Source organism: Amia ocellicauda, chromosome 22 (genome assembly GCF_036373705.1).
Source record: "Amia ocellicauda isolate fAmiCal2 chromosome 22, fAmiCal2.hap1, whole genome shotgun sequence".
NCBI lineage: Eukaryota > Metazoa > Chordata > Actinopteri > Amiiformes > Amiidae > Amia > Amia ocellicauda.
In genome coordinates, this window is record NC_089871.1 from 13,033,590 (window position 1) to 13,055,720 (window position 22,131).

The following is a 22,131-nucleotide window of genomic DNA, read 5'->3' on the forward strand; positions in this document are numbered from 1 at the left end:
CTGACTTGAACAGCCCCACATGCTTCTCCTAACTGCTCTGGTTTGTCTGCTGTCTCGTTGGCAGACACGCGCAAGAGTTTCTGCTTCACCCGCTTCGAGGGCAGCAAGTGCTCTGTGCCCAAAGCCTCCAACCACACCAAGGCCATGTGCTGCTGCAGTAAGATGCCCGGGGAGGGCTGGGGCGACCCCTGCGAGCTGTGCCCAAATGAGACCGACAGTAAGTGCCAAACCAGGCAGGCCAGTCATGTACACTCCATGATTATTATTGCACAATATAGTAAAAACATATTATAGTTGTATTATAGTAAAAACTTTAAATTTTTGCCTCAACTTTTTGTGGATGTTTTTCCTCCTGTCTGCACACTGCTTGATGGTTTTGTTTTGTAAAATTTTCAAATTATCTTTGAAAAAGTGTGGCAGAAATTTCACAGGCGGGTGGGTGAGGTCATGGGGAAACGATGCCTCCAAACACTGCAGTCTAACCGGAATCTGCTCCTTTTCACCTCCAGGCTCCTTCCAAGACCTGTGCCCCTACGGCCACGGACGGCTGCCTGGCCCAGGAGACGTGCGTGAAGGTGAGTGAAGAAAAATGACCTAGTAAGATGAACGCTTCAGCCTGGTGTCCATTTAATCACAGATCCAGAAACACGGCTCATCAGATGCTGCCTGTATCTTGGCTGACCGTCTGTCACTGCACTTATGACTGTGCCTCTCATGCCCTTCCTCTACCCTCCTCAGATATGGACGAGTGTCTGATCAACCCTGAAATCTGCGCCAACGGGCTCTGCATCAACACGGACGGCTCCTTCCGCTGCGAGTGTCCCTTCGGATACAACCTGGACTTCAGTGGGGTCACCTGCGTGGGTAAGGAGGCCTCCCTCTCGAAGACATGACAGCCCTCCCAGCACCTACACACCGTTCAGGTCAAACTGCAGGCCGTCATTTCAGCTGTGCTCTTTCTAACACCCTGCCTCTCTATCCAGACACGGATGAGTGCTCCATTGGAAACCCATGTGGTAACGGGACGTGCACCAACGTAGTGGGGGGCTTCGAGTGTGCCTGTCAGGAGGGCTTTGAACCCGGGCCCATGATGACGTGCGAAGGTCAGTGAGACTCGAGACCCGCCAGGGCAGGAGAAATCCACATGGTTCACTTCCAACTTGCGTGTGCGCACGTGTGCTGTCCAGTTCTGACCCGTCCGTCTGCCTGTGTCCCCCAGATATCAACGAGTGCTCCCTCAACCCTCTGCTCTGTGCCTTCCGCTGCATCAACACCTTTGGGTCCTATGAGTGCACCTGCCCGGCCGGCTACCGACTGCGCGACGACAACAGGATGTGCAGAGGTAAAAAAAAAAAAAAAGCCGATTTACAGAGCGGTCTGATTTCAGCATCGTCCTGGGGAAAGGGACAATACTCTGCCCTGCGCCCCGTCCTCTCGGCCTCACTCTCTCTCTCTCTCCCCCCCAGACCAGGACGAGTGCTCCGAGGGGATCCACGACTGCGAGTCCAAAGGCATGACATGCAAGAACCTCATCGGCACCTTCATGTGCATCTGTCCCCCGGGGATGCAGCGCATGCCGGACGGAGAGGGTTGTATGGGTGAGTGTGGGCCGGGACTGGGTCCGAGTGGGAGGGCTGGGACTGTGAAGTCAGGGGCAGACGAGTCGGGGTTGACAGGGGACACCACTCTGTAACTGTGCTAATGCAGATTTCTTTCATTCAGAACATTCATTTCAGTGTAGTAAACGACACTGTGTGCCTAATATTATAAACAAGCTGTTAACACTGGGACTACAAAGCATTTGTATAAAAGAGAATTTGACATTTCATTAATAATGTGTCATTAATCATTAGCCAGTGACTAGCAATTTAATGACACTATTAATATATTCCAGGTAATAAAGAATGTGTTGGTGTCATTTGCACCTGCTACTCTGGGTGCAAGTGTAAGTGTAGCCCAAAGCCCTGTTTTAGATTTCTCCTTTAAAAAAACAACATTAAAGTAGCTGGCAAGGTTTTAGTGTTGTTTTAACCTTGTAAAGAGGTTTGAATGCAAATGTGTTCAACCCTCCACCCCAAAATACACACACACACACACACACTCACTGCTGATCTTTAACAACTCACCCCCGCAACCTCTACGCTTGCCTCCCTGCAGACACCAACGAGTGCCGTCTCAAGCCTGGCATCTGCAAGAATGGGCGCTGTGTCAACACTGTGGGGAGCTACCGCTGTGACTGCAACGAGGGCTTCCAGCCCAGCTCCACGGGCACTGAGTGCATGGGTGAGTCCGTGCCGCCCAGCCCTGCAGCTGGCACTCTGTAATGGCCCGCTGAAGGGCAGACACATGATCGCATAGGCCAGGTGTCGTGTGTCCTAATTTCAGAACAGTTTCCAGGGTTGCATGTACTTATTTTTTTCTCAAAACTAAAATCCTCAGAGCACAAACCAAAAACGATCAGTGCGAATTTTATTGAATGTTTGTGCAGCAGAGAGCTGGTATGCATACTCCGTCCTGGCTCAGATGCACAGTACGTGAGCAACCTGTAGGGAAAAAAGGATCCTTTGACTTTTTTTCTTATGAAATTGTTTGGTTTTCCCCTCTCCCTCTCTCACTGCTCACAGATAACAGACAGGGCTTCTGTTTCACCGAAGTGTTACAGACCATGTGCCAGCAGTCCTCCACCAACCGCAACTCGGTCACCAAGTCGGAGTGCTGCTGTAACGGGGGCCGGGGCTGGGGCTCCCACTGTGAGCTCTGCCCGCTGCCTGGCACTGTCCAGTACAAGAGGATGTGCCCCCTGGGGCCGGGCTACACCACTGATGGCAGCGGTAAGAGGGGGAAGATTGGGTACCCTGAGAGTGGAAGTGGTGGGAAGAGGGCACCATATACCACCAGAGCAGTTTTGCCTCTCTGAAGCTGCCGTTTCTTTTCCTAATCCTAATTCTCTCTCTCTCTCTCTTTTGTTTTAGATATCAATGAGTGCCGAGTGCTTCCCAACCTGTGCCACAACGGCCAGTGCATCAACAGCATCGGCTCCTACCGCTGCCTCTGCAAAGTGGGCTATACCACCGACCTCACCAGCACCTCGTGTGTCGGTAAGAGCTGCCTCACCCTCCCTGAAAACCCATTAAACGCAGCGCCAAATCCCAACCGCCTTTTGATAAAACCAGAGAAGAAAGACGTACCAGATGCGATAGATGTGATTCTGCTACTGTTATTAAAACAATGAATGACCGCCAGGCTCCTGTGTGCCAAAGTGGCTGTGGTGTCAATCAGCCGGGCCTGTTTCAGACTGTCTGTGTTCTGATCAGTCATGTGACTGGCACTCTACGGTGGCCTGTGTGCCTTTTTCAGATGTTGTACCTCTGAATTGCAGATCTGGACGAGTGCTCACAGTCTCCCAAGCCCTGTAACTTCCTGTGCAAGAACACCGATGGCAGCTACCTGTGTTCCTGCCCACGGGGGTACATCCTGCAGCCCGACGGCAAGACCTGCAAAGGTAGGCAGCACTGAGTCAAGGAGTGGGACCATCAAAGACCATCTTCAAGTGGCTGAATGTCCTCCTCCCAGTCCTTGCATGGCCTAAAGAGCTCCTAAATGTGTTTCCGAGTTCCTGGACTGGTTAGGTTCTCCAACAGGCTGACAATTTGTGTTTTTTTTGTTTTTTTTTCCTTCTTGACTGTGATTGCCTGGCATTGATCTCTTCCCTCCCCCAGACCTGGACGAGTGCTCCACCAAGCAGCACAACTGTCAGTTCCTGTGCGTCAACACCATTGGCGGCTTCACCTGTAAATGCCCCCCTGGGTTCACCCAGCACCAGTCTGCCTGCATTGGTGAGTGAGGCCTGCATGCCAGGGGAGCAGTCCTGCCCTCACAGCTGCACACTGCCATAGGCTTAAGGTCTCCATGGCTGATCTATTCAAACTGCAGCCATTTTAAGGTCTCTGCAGATCACAAAATGGATCAGCCATGGAGACCCATTTCAAATGGGTATTTAAGACACCCTCCACCTCCGAAGCGGGCTTTCATTCTTCAGTGATCAAACAGGTAGAGACCGTTAAGACTTTGTCTGTGAATGAGGTGCTATTGCAACAATCTGACCATCCTAAAGAAACTCACAGGGAAGGAAAACGACCACATGTCCTAAGTCTGACTGTTTCTGGCGAACACAAGCCCAGGAGATTGTTTTTCTGACACCATATACCCGGTCTCCCCCCAGATAACAACGAGTGTACTGCCCAGCCCAACCAGTGCGGCTCACGGGCCTCCTGCCAGAACACCCCCGGGAGCTTCGCCTGCGAGTGTCAGAAGGGCTTCTCTCTGGACGGCACGGGCGCAGACTGCGAAGGTAGGGCCTTGTGTTGATGCCGTCAAGAAGTTCGCACAGCCAAGAGCGTTCTATATCATACATGCGAGAGAGAGCTTGTGAAGTGCACGGGTGAAGGTGAGCTCATGCAATATGACCCCTCTTCTCCTCTCCGCTCAGATGTGGACGAGTGCACCGGCAATCACCGCTGCCAGCACGGCTGCCAGAACATGCTGGGAGGATACCGCTGTGGCTGTCCCCAGGGCTACGTACAACACTACCAGTGGAACCAGTGTGTGGGTGAGTGGAGCTGGGTGGCTGGGCTGGGCTGGACAACTGGGCTGGGCTGGGTTGGGTGAGCGGCTTTGGAACAGATTGTCCATGTGGGATAAGGGTGGGTGATGGGTTCTTCCAGCTCCAGTTATACAATCCTCTCATGTGTCCCCGTGTTCCTCTCCAGACGAGAACGAATGCTCCAGCTCGCAGACCTGTGGGTCGGCCTCCTGCTACAACACCCTGGGCAGCTTCAAGTGCGTGTGCCCGTCCGGCTTTGACTACGAGCAGAGCTCCAGTGGCTGCCAGGATGTGAATGAGTGCTCCATGGGCAGCAACCCCTGCAGCTTCGGCTGCTCCAACACCGATGGAGGCTACCTGTGCGGCTGCCCAGGAGGGTACTACCGAGCCGGCCAGGGGTGAGTGCACTGCACGGGCTGGGAAGGGGGGGAAGTCGAAGTCCAGTATCCCAGAGAAGAAATGGTCAATCCAGCTAATGAATGAGCATCCAGCACAGGCCGGCAACGTCCCAGTTACTTGAACATGCAATATAGCCTGCAAGGTTGACATAAGATAACAGATCTCAGATAGTGTGTGAGTAATGATTGTAAGAGTAGGGTAATAATTATATTGAGGAATACAAGGGCTCTTCCTCCATTAAGGTTCTTTCACAGTTTTCTCCGATCGTATTGTTGCCCATTCAGTGTATCCATAGGTCTCCACCTACAGGGAATACACCTCTTCATCCAATTTGTAGTCCATGTTGCGTCCCACTACCCAGTCTGTGTATCCACATCGCCTTGCCCTCGCCTTGCTCTGACTGTGTATCTTTTTCCTCCCCACACAGACACTGCATCACGGGACTCGGGTTCGGCCAAGAGCAGTACGTTTCCCCCGGGGAGGACGATGAGAGCGCCCTCTCTCCAGAAGCCTGCTACGAGTGCAAGATCAATGGCAACTACGACAAGAAAGTCCGCCAGCGGCGTGATGCGGGAGACAACGACCTCCAGCAGGTACCCGCCTCTGCCGGGGCCCTCTCTCTCATCACTTACTGCACCAGCAAGCACGTCTGCACGGGGCTTGCAAAGCACTCCATCAGACAAGCGGGCAGATCTGCGCATTTATCTTTTATTAAACCTACGTAGCCACAGTACATAGTCTGTGAATGTCGATATGCAAAGGATCTTTAGAGAAACCACCTTATTAAGGTAGCTAAGATCTGGCCTTTTTGTAATCCCATTGGATCTGTAAAGCCAATGTTATTCTGCTATTCTCATATTTAACAAAAACATAGTTGAAAGCAGGTTGCTGCATTATTTCAATGTCCTTGAATACCAACTCAATACATCTGAAACGGTGATTAAAGGCATTTCTGTGGGAGCCCACCCACTTTTAACTCAGGCTGACCTGTAACTAGCTGCCTGGAGGGAAGGAAACCATCGGGCCTTGGACCTCCAGAGATTTATTTTCTCCTGGGTGAGATTTTAGTTTCTCTCTCCTCCGTGCCTGGAGGTTACACTGACTTTCATGGCCAGCGTGACTGTGTTGTAGCTCTGCTGGTGTGTTTTCAACCTGTGACAACTTGTTGTGAACAGCGCTCTACCAAAGCACATATCGGTCGATCAAACTTCTCCGTCTCGTCCCACAGGAGCCCAGCGTGAGCCTGGCCAGTGTAGACACCCAGTCCTCCATCCCCATGAACCTCAGCCTGGCCGCCCTGCAGAACAAGGAGCCGATCCTGGAGCTGCTGCCGGCCATCGAGCCCCTGGAGCATCACGTCCGCTACGTCATCACACACGGCAACCAGGGCGCCCACTTCCGCATCCTGGAGCGGCGCGATGGCAAGAGCGTGCTGCGGCTGGGGCGCAAGACCCCCCCGCCAGGCCACTACCGCCTGGAGATCGCCAGCTTCCCCATCTTCGGCCCGCGGAAACTACGCCAGCTGGAGGACGAGCACGACAGCGACTACCTGCTGGGGGAGATAGGGGACGCTCTGCGGATCAAACTGAACATCCACCTGCATTGAGGAACAGGGGACACCCCCACACGCCCCGCCTCCCGTTCACATTTTCCCTTGCTTGTTAAAGTGTAAGTCTTTACCAAAAAAAAAAAAAAAAACTGTAAAAAAACCAAGAACCACCTTTTTTTTGTTATTGTTCATATGTTGTTGATTTTTTTTTTTATTGTCTTTTGTTTTCCGTTTTTTTTTACCACTCTTCGTTCCTCAGCACCCCAGTGGAGGGGATTGCAGGAAGGTACTTTGTTTGTTTGGGCCACATTTCCCACGCAATGCCTCACAGCACTGCCTGACAACTGTGTGGGTGTCTGGGTGTGTGTGTGTGGGGGTGGGATGTCATTGCTAGTGCTCGTAAGACACCGATTCAGATCCACTGATCCTTTTCCCGTTGTGTAAGGAAGCAATGCGTGAGTTAAAGAGATTGATTCTACATAAACCAAATGTGATAGATTGAGAAGTACATTGCTTATAATTTGACTTGCGTTTAAAGGAGGTTCAGGCCTCAGGATAGAAGCACAGTATATAAACCATGCAGGGACTGGAATAAACAGCAGCATTGGCAGGACGCCGATTGTACTTTGCAAATGCACTGCAGCAGCCCGACACGTTGTCTCTGGAAGGGGACACTTTTGTCTCTCTTCCATTGCATGGTCTCGGTCTTCAATTAGGCACATTCCTTGCAAAATTACAGACCCCAATAACTAGAGAACAGTTTGTATCTAAATATGTATGTCAGGAGTCGCAGAAAAATCTAAGATTTCTTTCCTCCTTCAAATACTTGAATGTTGTCTGAAAGCCATACAGGCAAAATTACTGTATCTGTCCCTCAATCAGAACTGCCTTACACGATTGTCTTACGATTTGTTGGCATCCTAGGGGAGCGAAAATTGTACAAGTGAGATACCAAAGAGAACTAAACTAACTCAAAATACCATGAGGTGCAGTGCCTCAATCAACTGTTTATACAGCTGTGGTCCGAACATCTGCCCACTTTTCTGTAATCACAGCAGTCCCCCCCACCTCCCCACGCTGGGGTCAAAGGGTGAAGGGTCAAAGGTTTCTCTGTTCAATTCAGTATTCTGTGTAATCTTAAATGTATTATATTGTTAAGAAAATGTTCACACGAAGGACTGCAATGCCAAAGCAACCATCCAAGTGTTAGGAAAGAAAGTAAAAATTAAAATGTTAAAAGTTTCGGAAGGTACAATAACTGGCTACTACTGTTACGATCATCTCTCATCCGAGAACAGTTTTGGTGCAGAAGTGCATTTGCCTGTGTCACTGTGTCCCATTGCCTCAGTCAACCCCCCCCACCCCACCACTCCTACACACCCCCACACACCTCTCATGGCAAAATAATAAAGGCATTATTTTGCAATGCTGCATCTGTGCAGTAGAGGGTGCCATTGGGTTGCATTGATGATCACAAACTGTAATTTGCATTTCTTTAGTGGCAACGAAGAATACTAGATCTTTCCTGTTGTAAATTGGAAATATTCAGCCAGGATTTGGTAATTAGTTGTTGCAATATTTGTCCTTAGACACTGCAGTGCGTTTCCATCCACACAAAAGACACACAATCACGGGCACACGTGCACCGAAGCTCCCGGCCTCTTTGAGAAAACACTCATCTTCAGGTCTCGTACGTCTTTCTCTTCAATCCGCCTCATTATTAAACAATGGTGCTAAACGGTTCCGCCCTTCCGAATGTCCAGGAAGGGGAGTCACGGAATCCTGATTGCAGAAAAGAGTGACATTTCTTTGTATTTAGGTTTATTTTGTTCTGTTCGTTTTCTACTGTTTCAATGTTTAAAAAAACAACAACAATAATCTTAAACTTTGCTTTTGGAAAATAAAATTGTATATTTTTAAGTGTAGATTTTTTTTTAATTATTATTATAATTATTTTTTAAGAGCATCGAGGCTGCCAAACCAAATACTTTGTTCGAAAACACTATTGAATGCCTTCAGAGCTGACCATCCAGGTTTTACTCAGTTTTTACACTTGAACAATAATGTTAAGGGACATTTCTGTACTGTAGGAATCAGCATTCATTAATATGCTTTGTCAAGGAGTTTAATCATCAAGGTGCAACTTTCTACTCTCAACATCCATTAGTGTCATGACTATGGATATCACCTTCTGCCTCAGAAAGACGTGTATTTGACGCCCGAGTGCATCACACACGGGGGGAAGGCAAGCTATACGGCAGTGTAGCGAGCTTCAGAGACCAATAGAAACACCCGACACTGCAAGGTGAACATGCATTAAAAAAAATCTGCTAACGGGACAAATCCAAGCACGAGGGGCAGCAGGATTCGAGAATAAGCAGAATCCTGCCAGAGCTGAGCGGGACCCTCACAAACCCAGTTTCGAACCACAACTCGCACCACCCTCAGTGAAAAGGCATTCCTGCAATCTTAAGTGTTTTTGGCGGGATTTTTTATTTTTATTTTTCTGGTGCTAAATACAGTGATATTGCTCTCTGACCATCGTGGTTCCTGCACTGTACACAGCCTTCACTATATTTGTTTTGCATAACCGTTTATTTTACAATTTTCTAACATGTGAACTTGTATACTTTGTATCGTTTTTAGTTTTTTTTTTTTCCTGTTTTGTTTGATTTTTTTATTTTATTTGCCACTACATTGTAAAAGGAAGTGTGTGCGTACTGTATCTCCACTTCAGTGTCAGACTTGAAATATAGTGTCACCATCAATCTGTAATTTTATTGTTTTGAGGGAAAATATATATATATATAATAATTTCATCAAAGGTGCTCTGAAACCAGCGACGATAGCCCCCCCCGACCCTGTGCTTTACTCATAAATGATATGTGGTTTTACAAAACATTGACCTGTTGAGCCATAATATTTCTTAAACAGGTGTGGGGGGGTTAAACGAGCTGGCTTCCATCATAGTCACTAAATAAACTGTGTTTTCTTTTAAACTATTTTTTTTGTTTTTGTTTTGTTTCGGGGATGTTTTGCATTTTGCTGGGAAGAAAAAATACTTCAACTTGGGCACATACATCTGAAAACTGTACTGCCGATGATTGCTTTTCAGACTTTTCCTTTTGTTTTGTTTTTTTATACTTTTTGTCTCAAACATCCATGGCAATAAAAATATTTTGGGTTATATTTTTAAAAAAACGTTGGCCTGAGTGGTTTTGCTTTTTTATAATGATTAAAAAAATTAAATAAAAAAAAAAACATAAAAAGTAGAGATGCCCGCTAGTGGTCTCTAATCCCAGTCCTGGCCATAGTTCCTGATAAATTTAATGACATCGTCAGGCTCAAGGTCATGTTAATCATCATCAATTAACCCATTTTGTTCAACAATGTGACTAAAAAGATAAGGAGGGATATATAGCACTGAAACTCTACAGTATAAGGGTTGGAGAGAGTAGTGGGTCCAATTGGAAACCCTAATTCCATTCTTTAAGATTATGACTCTCCCACACTCTTCCCAGAATGCCCCAGTCCTGCAGGTATTCATGGCGGATCTTGAAACGCTCATCAACACAGATCAGAGCGACGGGGCACTTATTCAAGATGTGGGCTTACCTGCCTGTCACTCTGTAAGAGGCGTGAGTATGGAATAACAGATGGGCTCCATAATTACAGCCATAATGTCGAGATCCCTTAATAGCTGACAGCTTTACAGGTACCTTGGCATGATGGGGTGTCGGGGGGGTGACAGCACTGGTCAGGTCTGACCGTGGAATCCTGATGTGGACGGAGGGTCCTGACAACCAGGAATGAGACGTGACCGTCGCCTGCAGGCCTGGGAGGGGTCCCTCCAGATCCAGATGTTCATGCACAGCTGCAAACTGTAAGCAGACTGCAACTCCTGCGTTCCGATTTCAGAACAAAATCAAATGAGACGCTTGGCTGACAGCACCGAAAAACACACTCTGGTATTCCCTTATACTCACCTACAGTCTCGGCAGCATGGCTGAGAGTTCCCCTCGTGGCGGGGGACACATTTAAAGTACATCAACAAAAGTATGAAGTAATTCCAGCACTAGGATGATAATGGACACCACAGTCCCCATGGTGGTATTAACGTACTTCACAGAGACAAATCACACTGTACAGCAAAAGGCGGTGAAGAAAAAATATCCCCCTTTTTATTCAGTAGAATTAGCCCAGCTTAAGAAAAACAGTAGGAAAAATATCCAATCTACTTTACAAATCTGTTACACACAAAGCACAAACTGATCCACACTAGCTGTACATTTCTCCTCAGATCATTTTCTAAAGGCTTGGTAGCTCAGAGAAGAAGAAACTACAAACCAAAGAAGAAAAGAACAAAACCAAAAACCCAATTGTGAACAACTGCAAAAAAGGGCCTCTATAACGCGAGCCCGAATACAAAAATAAAGCAGATTTAAATATTTCTAAAATCGTAAGTTTAAACAACATAGGTCACCGAGCTCTGAGGGACAAGGTAAGGCTTGAAGACAGGTGGCGACACGTATAGACAGAAATTCAAAAGATATGGCTTTGAATCACAGACATACTGTTGCATCTGAGCCCCTCTGTGTAGCCAGAGCAACCGTCTGTTCTCATCACAAGGCCAACGCAGCCCCAGCAAAGCAGACGCCACTTATTCTTGTGACGCGATTGAAATAGACCTTGGAAAGAGCAGTGCATTGGTTTCCCATTCCTCTATCCCTTCAAAGCGATTCAGGAGCAATTTCAATACTAATTGGGGTGCACATCACCACTTTAAGCTTAGGCAGTCATTTTCAGCATTATTCTATAGGGGTCCCACCCGCCTACCCACACAAATCCCCGTTCCCGTCACTAAACTAAGTTCAAGATTTAGATATTTAAGCTAAACACAGCGAAACCCTCTATCAGAGTCTTCTTACGCTATAATATTGAACTGGACTAAGAGTTTTAGCTGTTTTTCACATCGCACAGCCTCATCATTCCCAGATGGATATACAGAGAGAATCCCTTTAAATGTGCTCATATAACTTGTTTAGAACTACTCCTAAATTGTAAGTTTTAGACCTGATAAATGGGTAATGGATTAAAAACTGTGTCCATCTCTACCATCCATTCAAATGGCCCGAAGAAGGAAGTCTTTATAAGAGAACATGTATTGGTGGCGCGGGAGAGAGGGATGCAGGCTCTGAAGAGGGTCTCCCATCTCGCTCTCTCTCTCTTTCAGTGAGGGTTAAGGCAGCAGGGCGTCTCTCTCTCTCTCCTCCTCCCCCATCTCTCTCTCTACACCAGTGCGTAGTCAAACTGGCCCCTCTCTAGCCCCTCCTTGTGGTCAGTCCAGGACGAAGCGGGCATGCGGCTGTAGGGGTCCAGGAGGATGCGGAAGCAGCGTACCAGCAGGAAGACCAGGAAGAGGAGCAGCAGGCCCACACAGGCGAAAGCGGTTTTCTGCTCCCCGTCCCCGGCCAGCGGGGGGCTGGTGGGGGCCCCGGTGAGCACGGGGCCCCGGGACAGCACCTCATAATCCAGTGTGGGCACATCGCTCATGGTCCGAGGGGCTGGGTGGCAGAGGTTGCAGGCTGGCTGGTTGTTGGGTGCCGTGCAGAGGGGAGACAGGCTGGCTGGCGGGGGACAGCAGCACGATAAGAAAACAAAAAAAACAGCAGCTTAAATCCCTATAGAGTGACTGACGTGCTTACAGACAGCACAGGATTTCCATAGCAGGGTTTGCACCGTCTCACCTACAGCTGCCCAGCTCTGCCTGTAACGTAGTTGGCAAACTGGAAGCAACAAAGGCTGATCGTTTAGACTTGGTAAGATTTGTCACTGTCTGTGTTCAGACTTCTAATGGGGGGCAATTTATTATTCTTGACGTGCAGCTCTTCAATCGTTTATGTAAATAAGTGACGGCGACAGACAGACATCTTTGTACTTCGTTAGCGTGGTCATGCAGCACACCGAGGCCCTGTTTACAAACAGATGTCCCTCAGCGCCTGGATGGACTGACGGTCAATGACCTTAGCTCCTACTGAGGCTTCCCCATCAGTCATCGGTCTAAAAGCCCTGTCAGCACTGCTCCATCGGTCCATCCACAGTGCAAGAGGCCGGCGAAGGTGCCAATCAATCCACAGTCTGTGTCAATCAGCGGCGTCTCGGTTATCAGCGGAACAGAGATCGTGTCAGCTTCTGTCCAGGGTCCGCCCCATCAAACGCCCTGAAAACACAGAACCACAACACTGTCAACAACCCGGGACAGCTGCTGCTCTCGGCGCCTCTCGCTGCCCAGGCACGGCTTGATTAACAGCCACTCGTTGGTCCTAATCAAGCGTAAGAGGTTTTTTAATTTCCACGGTAAATATTCAGTTGATTGCATGACTGGCAGAACCTTTTAGATGAATGCACCAGAAAAAGCCCTGCGAAACCTCCCTCCCATCAATCTTTAAAACCCTGAGCAAACCCAAATATCACTGAACACTTGTTTCATATGAGAACTTAATTTGTAATTAATAACAAAATGGATGAATAACACAGCGACGTTCAGACGTGTGCGGGAAGGGGGTGGGGAGGGGTGTCTGGTAGTGTATGTTCTGGTGGATTTACGAGTTGGCCAGAAAAATGTGCAATGCAGAGCAATAGAGCTGCCAGGGAGCTGTATTTATTTATTTTATTTTAGGAAATGAGTCACCCTGACAAAAGTCAGACTGACGGCAGGGCCGCACTATCCGTCAGTCAGGCGTCCACAGTCCCCGAGGCGCGGTTACTCACAGCTCTTTTTTTAAAGTCCTCTCAGTTTGGTGTGTGTGGGGGGATATCTGGGGAGATGGGATGCACAGAGCATAAATCATTGCAGGTCTATGCTTTATAGATGTACTTAATATAAACCTATCCCTTCTCTTTTGAAATTGTACTATTCTACAAATCAATTCCAAAATCCATTTTTCAGATTTTTTCACCCTGGGGACAGAACCTTGCCAAGGGAGGTTTGCAGCACAACTTTGGTCTCCCAATTTCCTGCCCTCCTGTGGTTGGGCTCATTCTGTGTATGAAATGAATGGGTAGACTTGAAAAGCTTGGCAGCATGCAGCAGGGAAAACACAAATAAATAAATGAAAAGGCAGGTGTCTTCAGTCCGCTGTGCTCACTCATGGTGCAAACACTGAGACGGGCGAGGATTGGGGATTGGCATCGCTAAAGGAATCGGTATCTTTGTGAACACTGAGTCAGAACAAGAGGGGAAAGTCGAGCGTGAAGCAAGTCAGTAGCATCTGCAGGTCTGCTTTTCCCACCTTTGGGAGTTGCAGGGTTAATGGCAGGCATCGAGGTGGGCTCGTGCCTTCTGGCCGGTGCAGTGCCAGCACAGCCCAGTGACTGGGGCAGATGGCAGCGCGGCATGATTGAGAAAACCATGACATCACTCCAGTGCCGCCCCACAACACCAACAGTTCTCTGTCTTGCCGGCTGTGGGCCGAGTTCCTTCTCAAAGAAGCTCTGGGGCCAGGGGGCTCAGCGGTTTTGAGCATGATCCTAACGATGGCAGAGTACAAGTTTCGATCTGTCCGCTCCCACACGACTGACGCCACTGTGCCTGGGCCTACAGGAGCCGGGCACACACTGGGGATCCCGTTGCACAGTTACCATTGACGTGCAGTGACAAGGTGCCGTACCCACAGCTCGGCCAATTGTGCCACATCAGCGGTTCGTCCTGGAAAACAAATCGGGGAGCGAGTGACACAGCTGTGATTAGAACCAGCTGCACCCCAGGCTAACAAACTCATCCTGAGCTGAGGGAGGAAGCTTTCATTAGCGGTTAAGCACACTAGGGCTTTCTGATTTAGTCCTGATAATGAGCAATCTGGATAACAATACCTAAGAGAGTGTGTACGAATTTCCTCAAGAAAGGAGAGGGGACTGGTGCCATGCTTAGCCAGCGAGAAATGAACACAACCTCTTAGAAATTAATACCAGCAGTCAGAACCTTTCCTGGGTAGCATGTCATATAGATCAGGTACAGCACCATACAGAAACAGCAGATCATGTTGATCGAGCCGCTGTACAGATGGGAGAGGGGGGGAGAGTGGCAGACTCGACAGCAGCACCATGGCATCAGCGAGGGCCTGGGGGCAGGTCTCAGAGGAGCTGGGGCAGAGGGGCACAGGTGGCTCCGTCTTGGAAAACAAAACCTCCACACAGGCTGGTAAACCATCAGAGCACAGGTGAACATGAGCAAAACATGGAGCAATGGCACAGAATGAAAGCTGCCGTCCCCCAAAAAAGTCCCCTTTTCCTCCCTTTTTAACTTGAAACTGGGTTATCTGCAGTGCAGAATATTTCCCAGGTGAACGAGTCCAGTGGGAACATTCATATGTTAAATACCTAGGACTCCTTAACCCCGTCTTTGATTAATAAAATAAAATAAATCTCATAGAATCAAAGTTAGATCTAACTGATCTTTCTGTAAAGATTGTGTGCATTTGGGATTCCGGAATAGGAAAGAATAGAATAGAAAGATTTCCAGGAACACTTTTTACAAAGCTAGTGTATAGAAATAATTCCCCACGTGTGATTGAGAGAAATCACATCTCACTCCACAAAAAAAGAGTTATAAATAATATAAAACATCCACAAAATATGCAGGACTCTCAATTCCAAGCACAGGGTTCACCAGAGTTCTCTCGCATGGACGTGCAGCCCGGTAGCCAGAGTCCCCTTGCAACAAAGCAGACGCACCGACGCTCTGTGCCAGCGTGACTCGGCAGAAAACTGCCCATGAAACTTTAACAAGCTGTCAGACTTGGAGACTCAGAGGGAGAAAATGTCAAGACAACAATATTTTAGGCCTGTCAGTAAATCAGTACAGAGAAAAATAAAAATAAAAATTGAAGCTCAGCTTTTTTTCTTTCAGCCACGTGACCACACAACTGACAGATAGAATCAGAGGTGCCAAAACACTTGGGCAAAGGGCAGCCATCAGAAATATGGTGAGTTTAGAGACTTAATATGTTTCACAGAGGAATTGGGCTTTGTACTCGGTGGTGTCAGGACAGGAAGAGGACTCCCAATGGAGATGGAAAGGAGACTGTGAGGGCTGTGTGCTCTTCTCATTGTGAACCCCTCCCTCAGCCCCGGTCACGAAACTCAGTGTTGAGCAGAGTGTCCAGCAGTCCCCTAGCCAACTGGATCTGTGATTTATTGGAGATGTAATATTGAACCAGACCCATATTTACTGCTTGCTTGTGTCCTCATAAGAGAACATAAAAGCAATTACGAGTCAATAACTAAGGAGTTTTGCTACAGTGGAAGAGTCAGTCTCCCTCAGGCTGCTGGCAGCTTACAGCCAATTGATCCTGGCAAATTAACCCTACAGAGGAGCCAAGGTTGCATTAAAGCGGGTTATTTTTCAGCATGGATTGAAAGCAGTGTCCTCCCAATGGCAAAGCACTTTGGGATATGTCGGTATTGAAAGGCACTATATAATGCAAGGTGTTAAATATAGCCATGCAAGCCTGAGTCTTTTATTTACAATTAAACAAAAAAAAAAAGAACTTGATAAGTTATTCATTTTGGAGCTGGTTCAAATATACATACATTACCTTTTGAAAGTCTTATCCAGTAATGACATTTCAGATTTGTTATTTTTATCCACAGTTAAAACTTTTTCTCCCTCAACAGCGTGGAGGATAGTGTGCAGATCAGTGGAAACAATCCACTGACACAACGAAATGCGAAAAAAGTTCAAGGGGGTGTAGACTTCCTATAGGCACTGTATGTGTTTGTTTGTTTATTTTCAGAGTCGCAAAAACTCAATGGCCATCGGTGAAGGGAACCGATATCTCGAAAAACCACACGTTGATAACAGATTATGAAGTAGAGGAATTCCAAGAGTACAAATCCGATCTGGCCAGGAGCTCGGAAGTAATCGAGATTAAACTTGCGTAGTTCTTTAGCGTGTGACATTTACAGGCTGCTGATTTACAATACAACTGCCAGGCAGATTCACTTTCTTTGTGTTTTGTGCTGAGCAGGCGTGGGGAGGTGGGGAATACTGAAGGTTCGTAACCAAAAATGAAGTTTGAAAAAAAAAAAAGTAGAGGAGTGCTGACCTTTTCAAATAACTCGCCCAACAAGAAGAGGGATAGGGAAAAAAAAAAAAAATGTATAAACTTCTAAATAGATTTATACCAGCAGGATGAAAAATAGCCCCGCCAAGGGTTTTGAGACTTGTAAGTTGGAGTAAGTAGCTTAAAAGACCTTTGCATGTACGGGCAAAGCAATTTCCAATTAGGGATATGCTTACTTCCTTGTAAATTACAACTGTGTAATCCCTCGACTACTCACTGACACAGTGTGGCCCCTCAGACATCTTTCGCTAATCAAACAACGTTTACAATAATGAAAAGACATCCTCCGCTCAAAGCCTGGTTCTCTTCAGCTGTAGGCCAGCAGGCGCTCCGGTGGGACTCCGATACCAGGTTCCTTTTCACTCCTTTATTATTGGTGTCATATGCATCTGCTGCTTTGTGACCCCCCATTGCTCCACAGCGAGAGGAGCAATTACACGGAGCAGACGAGGGCTGGAGCAGAGGGCGCGTACAGCCGACCCTCCCGAGCACCAACGCCAGTGATGTGCGGAGAACTTGAGAGAATACAGGCCGTTTTAAATTTCCCAGTGTTGAAAGGTGGGGGTTCATCGTGTAAAGACTCGACTGTCACAGCAAGAGACGCCATTTTAATTGGGAGGTCGGTGACTATGTAATAGGTAAGGTTTTCCCCATGTACTTGTAAGGACAGGGTGAACTTACTTTTATGAATGTCAAAGCACAATCCTTTTCATGAGCAAGAGACTGAAGCACACGGAGGTGGGGGGAGACGGATATGAAAATGACAAGTGCCGCCATGCTAGCCCTTCAGAATCTGGGCTATAAAATCCGGGGGCTGGGGGAGATCCGAGAGCCAGAAAACGTTGCCACAGGATATGAAGAAGTCAGCACTCAGGGGGGAATCAGAAGCAAGGATATTTGAGGACAGCGCAGCGAGACCTGACCCTGGAGATGGGACAGTTTGGGGTCTGAGGCACTGAACACCACAGAGAAGCCAGGTGGGCGGGAACTCTGCAATCCGGCACTTTCGCAATGGTAATTGAAGGGATCAGATATTTTTTTCTTCCCCCTCCAACACATTCGATCAAGGCAGCTGCAGAAACCTAGGTCACAAAGAACACAGGGTACATCTTATGCAGGACATTCAGTACGGGTGGGTAAAGTAATTCACCGCTTATAGCTCGGAGATGTCGGATCAACTGTCCCCGCCGAGATATATTGATGGTGTTTGGGTTGCTAGGCCAGGAGTTTTATTTATTCCTTCTATTCAAATGGAGAGGAATACATCCCAGGTCGTCTTAGACTTATTCACAGGCGGGAGGGTTGAAAATTGGGGGAAAAATATACATTCTAATGAATACTTTAAAAGATCTGGAGAGCAGAGATATAATGTGCGGTGCAGACATACTTTTTCCTTATATGGACAAACATCTGCGCACCTCTGAAATCTAACTCCAAAGAAGGACCAGGGGGCTCCGTTATCGCCCGCTAGCAATTGGACAGAAAGTGGTGCAGAATGATGACAAAGAACTGGTATATTTAAAAGTGCTAGTCATCTAAAGGAGTTAGTGAAATCCTAAGCTTTAACAGCAGACCATTAAAATAACCCCATAGCTCAACGATTTTGTATAAAAAAAAAGCTCAGCAAAAGGGTTTGCCGATTCTATCCAGATTTGTTTTATTTTTTTTGAGGGGGAAACAAAGAAAACTTAATAGCTCAGGTCTCTGGAGGGGCTAAAGTGGTATTTTTAAGTGAGCTCAACAGCCAGAGCGAGGAGAAGATCTAATAAAATAAAAAATAACAATTGAGAAAGCCTTCCGGAAACTGCGGGGTCAATTATCAAAAGGTTTAGGATTACGAATATAAAAATGTGAGGAGTGCTTATTAAATGAATTTTTCAAGTTTCGCAAACCCGTTGGAACTGGAGAACCACAGAGTATATTCCACCAATTACTTGCAGAAGTTAACGCAGTTACACAGACACAATGAGTTTGAGCTCTCCATTAAACACAGTCAGTTCCGAGTCATATTTCATTTGGGGAAAGAGCTGACGTAGATATATTTTCAAACACAATTCTCCCCGTCGCACAACGCCAAAAGGCTGTTAGTCATCGACAGGGGAATCTGCCTGGGACTAACAAGGCCGTTGTGCAAGGGTACCAACTAGCATCACCAAAGACACAAAAGTGCAGACTGAGCCCTGCCACCAGATCTTGGTTAACTCAGTTTTACGTGTCTTTGAAAAGCATTGTTACAGTGAAAATAAATAGTTGAGGCTTGAGTTCAGCATGTCTACTGGTGTCCTACTTGCTTACCAGAGTGAGTTTTTCTGCCTGTCTCCTAACTTAGGCGAACACAATTGGCTACTCCTGCCACACGCCAACAACAGACTTCCCAAAAAACAACACCTTAGCTGGATTCATAAACCAATACTATAAGAGTTTGTGCGACGGAATGACTAGGGTTGAAATAAGCCAAGGGGAAACAACACTTACAATTCTTGGTGACTATAATCTAACACAAGAAAACAATATAACCGAGGTGCCATCAAGTTATCATAATCCTCATTTACTTGATTAAGCTTTTGTCTTTGTCCGAGTCAACTCGCTTTTAAGAAGGATAACTATAGGTTCCCTTCCTGGCACTTTCAGTTAAATCAGAAAGAGCTGGAGGCCGCAGTTACTGCTTTGTTTGCGGTTTGGAGTCCCCAACCTCCGTTTGTCACAAAGCAGGTTACAGCACTTAAAACTGTTCAGGCGAGCGAGCAGCCTGGGGGTTTTTCCAAATGTTCCTGTGCGATTCTCGAGAGGCTTGTCACGCTGCGTGTCACAATCTACAATGCGCAGCTTGCTACGCCGGTGATAGATGATGGGGGGGTGAGAGACGGCAGAGACTTGCCCCTTTACAGGACTGCCTCACAACCGAGTCTGCAGAGAAAATCGCACTTGCATATGACAATGCAAATGCTATCACCAATCGAAGGGACAACGGGTGTAGAAAAGAAAGTAGGGTTATACTGAAAAATAAATGTCAGTTCAAATTGGATTCATGAATTGATCTTCAAGTTGTGCATGGCTGCTTGGTATCTTGTGTTGCAGCTCAGATTAAAGTCGTGTCTAAAAATCGAAGGTGTCTGACAATGGGATGTTCGGAAGAAATAAATAATATTGACTCAGTAATCAAATGGAAAGTTAAACCATCTTCCAACTGTTAACAAAATCAGATGTAGTAACAAGAATCTTGAAAGGTGAGTTTCAGGTGCTGACCCTCTGTATAAAAACTGCAGGATAAAACATAATAATAATACATTTGGAGGAAAGATATCCTGATCAACCATGCCTCTGAGTTTCAAATAACACTATCTTTACTCTTAATCAGGGTTTTTGAAAAAGTTAATCAAAGCGAGTCAGTTTACAGTTCACATTAATGACAAAGGCACTTCTTATCTGCAAGCCGCCTTCAATTAAGGTGCTGACAAACAAATAAGTAAGAAAGACATATAAGGTGGTCTCATTATTTTAGGAGACCTGTGCGAACTTAGCAAAGATTTGCATAGCCTTCACTTGGCATTTTATAAAAGTTCATGTAAGTTGGCAGACAGGAACGTAGCACACTGCGTTTGTCCAGTCTGTCGATGCACGGGTACAGTCAGACCTCTTCCGTTTGTAGGATCTGGTGAATCATTATTGTATGCAACGTTTCCATATTTAACGTGCATGTACTCATTAATGTGCTTCATATGGAGTTTTCACTTGGGTGACCATTTTATTACATACAAGAGCCTGAAGCACACACATCACTTCTGTCCTGAATAATAACCACAATAATCATATTTTTTTCAATGCCACTACAAAGAGTTGCAGCAGATAAGGCAAAAGAATAAGAGAGCTTTGTTCGATGTTATAAAAAGTGTTGTTTTGAAATTCAATTATATCAGTTCTGATTGTGAGAAACAGATTCATGTGCCAAAGTTAATCTGAAACATGATATGAAGTCAATATGATTAAATCACATTAACTGGTCAACTTCGAGATGGAAATTGTACAGGGTGGTGTAAGAACATTGTTTTACTTTTCTTCTTGTCCTGCCTGTTTCGGGATTGTGCCCAGATTGCCTAATTAAGGAACTGACAGGGTGCCAGCGCTCTGCCAACCTGGCCCTACAGAGAACATTCAATTCGAACCTTGCAAATGCTGCTGATAATAGCAGACAGTCATCAATTGACATTTACAATCATATTTTAGCAAAAATAAATGTATATGAAAGAATAAATAAAAGGTGAGGAAACCAATAATAATGGAGTGCTAATGTTGTTGATATTTATACTTGGTATAATTAATTAAAGAAGGATTTATTGGAGATTATTTTGGTTGCAGTGTTATCCAGAACTTGTATTTTACCTGCAATGAAAATATATATATATATGAACTCTAATTGTTGTCATTGATTTCCTGAGATTAGCTATTGCGTTCTGGATACAAACATTACTGATCATGAAGCTAAAAACATTGAAGTCAAATTGATGTATCGATGCAGCAACAGCAGAATAAACATAGCAATAATAAGCACATGTTTTTTCATAGCAGTCTTAATGCAATTGAACTGCTTTTACGTCGAGAATAAAAGTGAAAAGGAGAACAAATGGGGAAAACAATGTGTCACAATAAGAAAGAAACCACTGTAACAATGCATCAATAACTGTTCACTCGCACTTGCTATATAACAAAGTTGGGGTGACAGAAGTCCGAGACATTTGCCTGATTCTGAAAATTATATTCAAAAGCTCATCTTCCCATTAACTTCCAGCACTAATTGCAAATCAGTCACATTAAAAACATGACAACAACAGAATCAGAGAACAAATGCAAGTGTGAAAATGCGTCAGGCAGCAATAATACGCGTTTCTGCCGACATACTCTTCACATAACAGTTACATACAAACGGTTGTGCCCTGGCAAAACTTCACAAACACAGAAAAACACTTGATATAAAACGTGTGTAAAGCTCTTGCTCCGCGCCTACCTTGGCTGTGGGGCTGCTGTGCTGTATCGACCCCTCGACCACAAGCGCCGGAGTCCCCGCTGCCCGGCCGGGCGGACCGCGCTTTATACCCGCCTGCGCACGCCTGCCCGGGCGCCCGTCCGTGAGCCAGCGGAGCTGCCAGCGCCGGCCTCTTAAAGCGGCAGCGGCCTTTTCCGTCTGAGGGACACGGAGATCAAAACGCGGCTTTTCACAGCAGACAGACTCGGTAGAAAAGACGGAAACGTGTAAACTGGCGACGACCGTGTCTCTGGAAAAGCCTGATTAAACGAGTTTCTGATTCTTTATACACCGGTCAGCCATAACTTTATGAGCACTGGCAGGTGAAGTGAATAACACTGATAATCTCGTTATCATGGCACCTGTCAGTGGGTGGGATATATTAGGCAGCAAGTGGACATTTTGTCCTCAAGGTTGATGTGTTAGAAGCAGGAAA

The 22,131-nt window shown here is 46.5% G+C and overlaps 2 protein-coding genes across 2 annotated transcripts in view; one reads left to right on the plus strand and one right to left on the minus strand.

Moving 5' to 3' along the window:
* The window catches only part of fbn3 (fibrillin 3), a 60,432-nt gene extending 50,679 nt beyond the window's left edge, over nucleotides 1-9,753 (plus strand). Inside the window, exons 50-65 of the mRNA XM_066696069.1 lie at nucleotides 65-217; nucleotides 510-575; nucleotides 739-864; nucleotides 984-1,103; nucleotides 1,220-1,342; nucleotides 1,467-1,598; nucleotides 2,158-2,283; nucleotides 2,625-2,831; nucleotides 2,973-3,098; nucleotides 3,380-3,502; nucleotides 3,720-3,836; nucleotides 4,223-4,351; nucleotides 4,490-4,609; nucleotides 4,770-5,001; nucleotides 5,430-5,595; nucleotides 6,231-9,753. Coding sequence (XP_066552166.1) covers nucleotides 65-217; nucleotides 510-575; nucleotides 739-864; nucleotides 984-1,103; nucleotides 1,220-1,342; nucleotides 1,467-1,598; nucleotides 2,158-2,283; nucleotides 2,625-2,831; nucleotides 2,973-3,098; nucleotides 3,380-3,502; nucleotides 3,720-3,836; nucleotides 4,223-4,351; nucleotides 4,490-4,609; nucleotides 4,770-5,001; nucleotides 5,430-5,595; nucleotides 6,231-6,608 — 2,444 coding nt within the window. The 3' untranslated portion in view covers nucleotides 6,609-9,753. The remainder of the gene's footprint in view (nucleotides 1-64; nucleotides 218-509; nucleotides 576-738; nucleotides 865-983; nucleotides 1,104-1,219; nucleotides 1,343-1,466; nucleotides 1,599-2,157; nucleotides 2,284-2,624; nucleotides 2,832-2,972; nucleotides 3,099-3,379; nucleotides 3,503-3,719; nucleotides 3,837-4,222; nucleotides 4,352-4,489; nucleotides 4,610-4,769; nucleotides 5,002-5,429; nucleotides 5,596-6,230) is intronic.
* A 952-nt stretch (nucleotides 9,754-10,705) lies between these two features.
* Nucleotides 10,706-21,815, minus strand: ctxn1 (cortexin 1). The gene is made up of 2 exons (XM_066695917.1): nucleotides 21,678-21,815; nucleotides 10,706-12,771 (listed from the first exon to the last, which is right to left on the minus strand). Exon 2 carries the CDS (start codon nucleotides 12,102-12,104, stop codon nucleotides 11,841-11,843), a length of 264 nt encoding a protein of 87 aa, XP_066552014.1. The 5' UTR covers nucleotides 12,105-12,771; nucleotides 21,678-21,815; the 3' UTR covers nucleotides 10,706-11,840.
* Nucleotides 21,816-22,131: the final 316 nt, after the last annotated feature.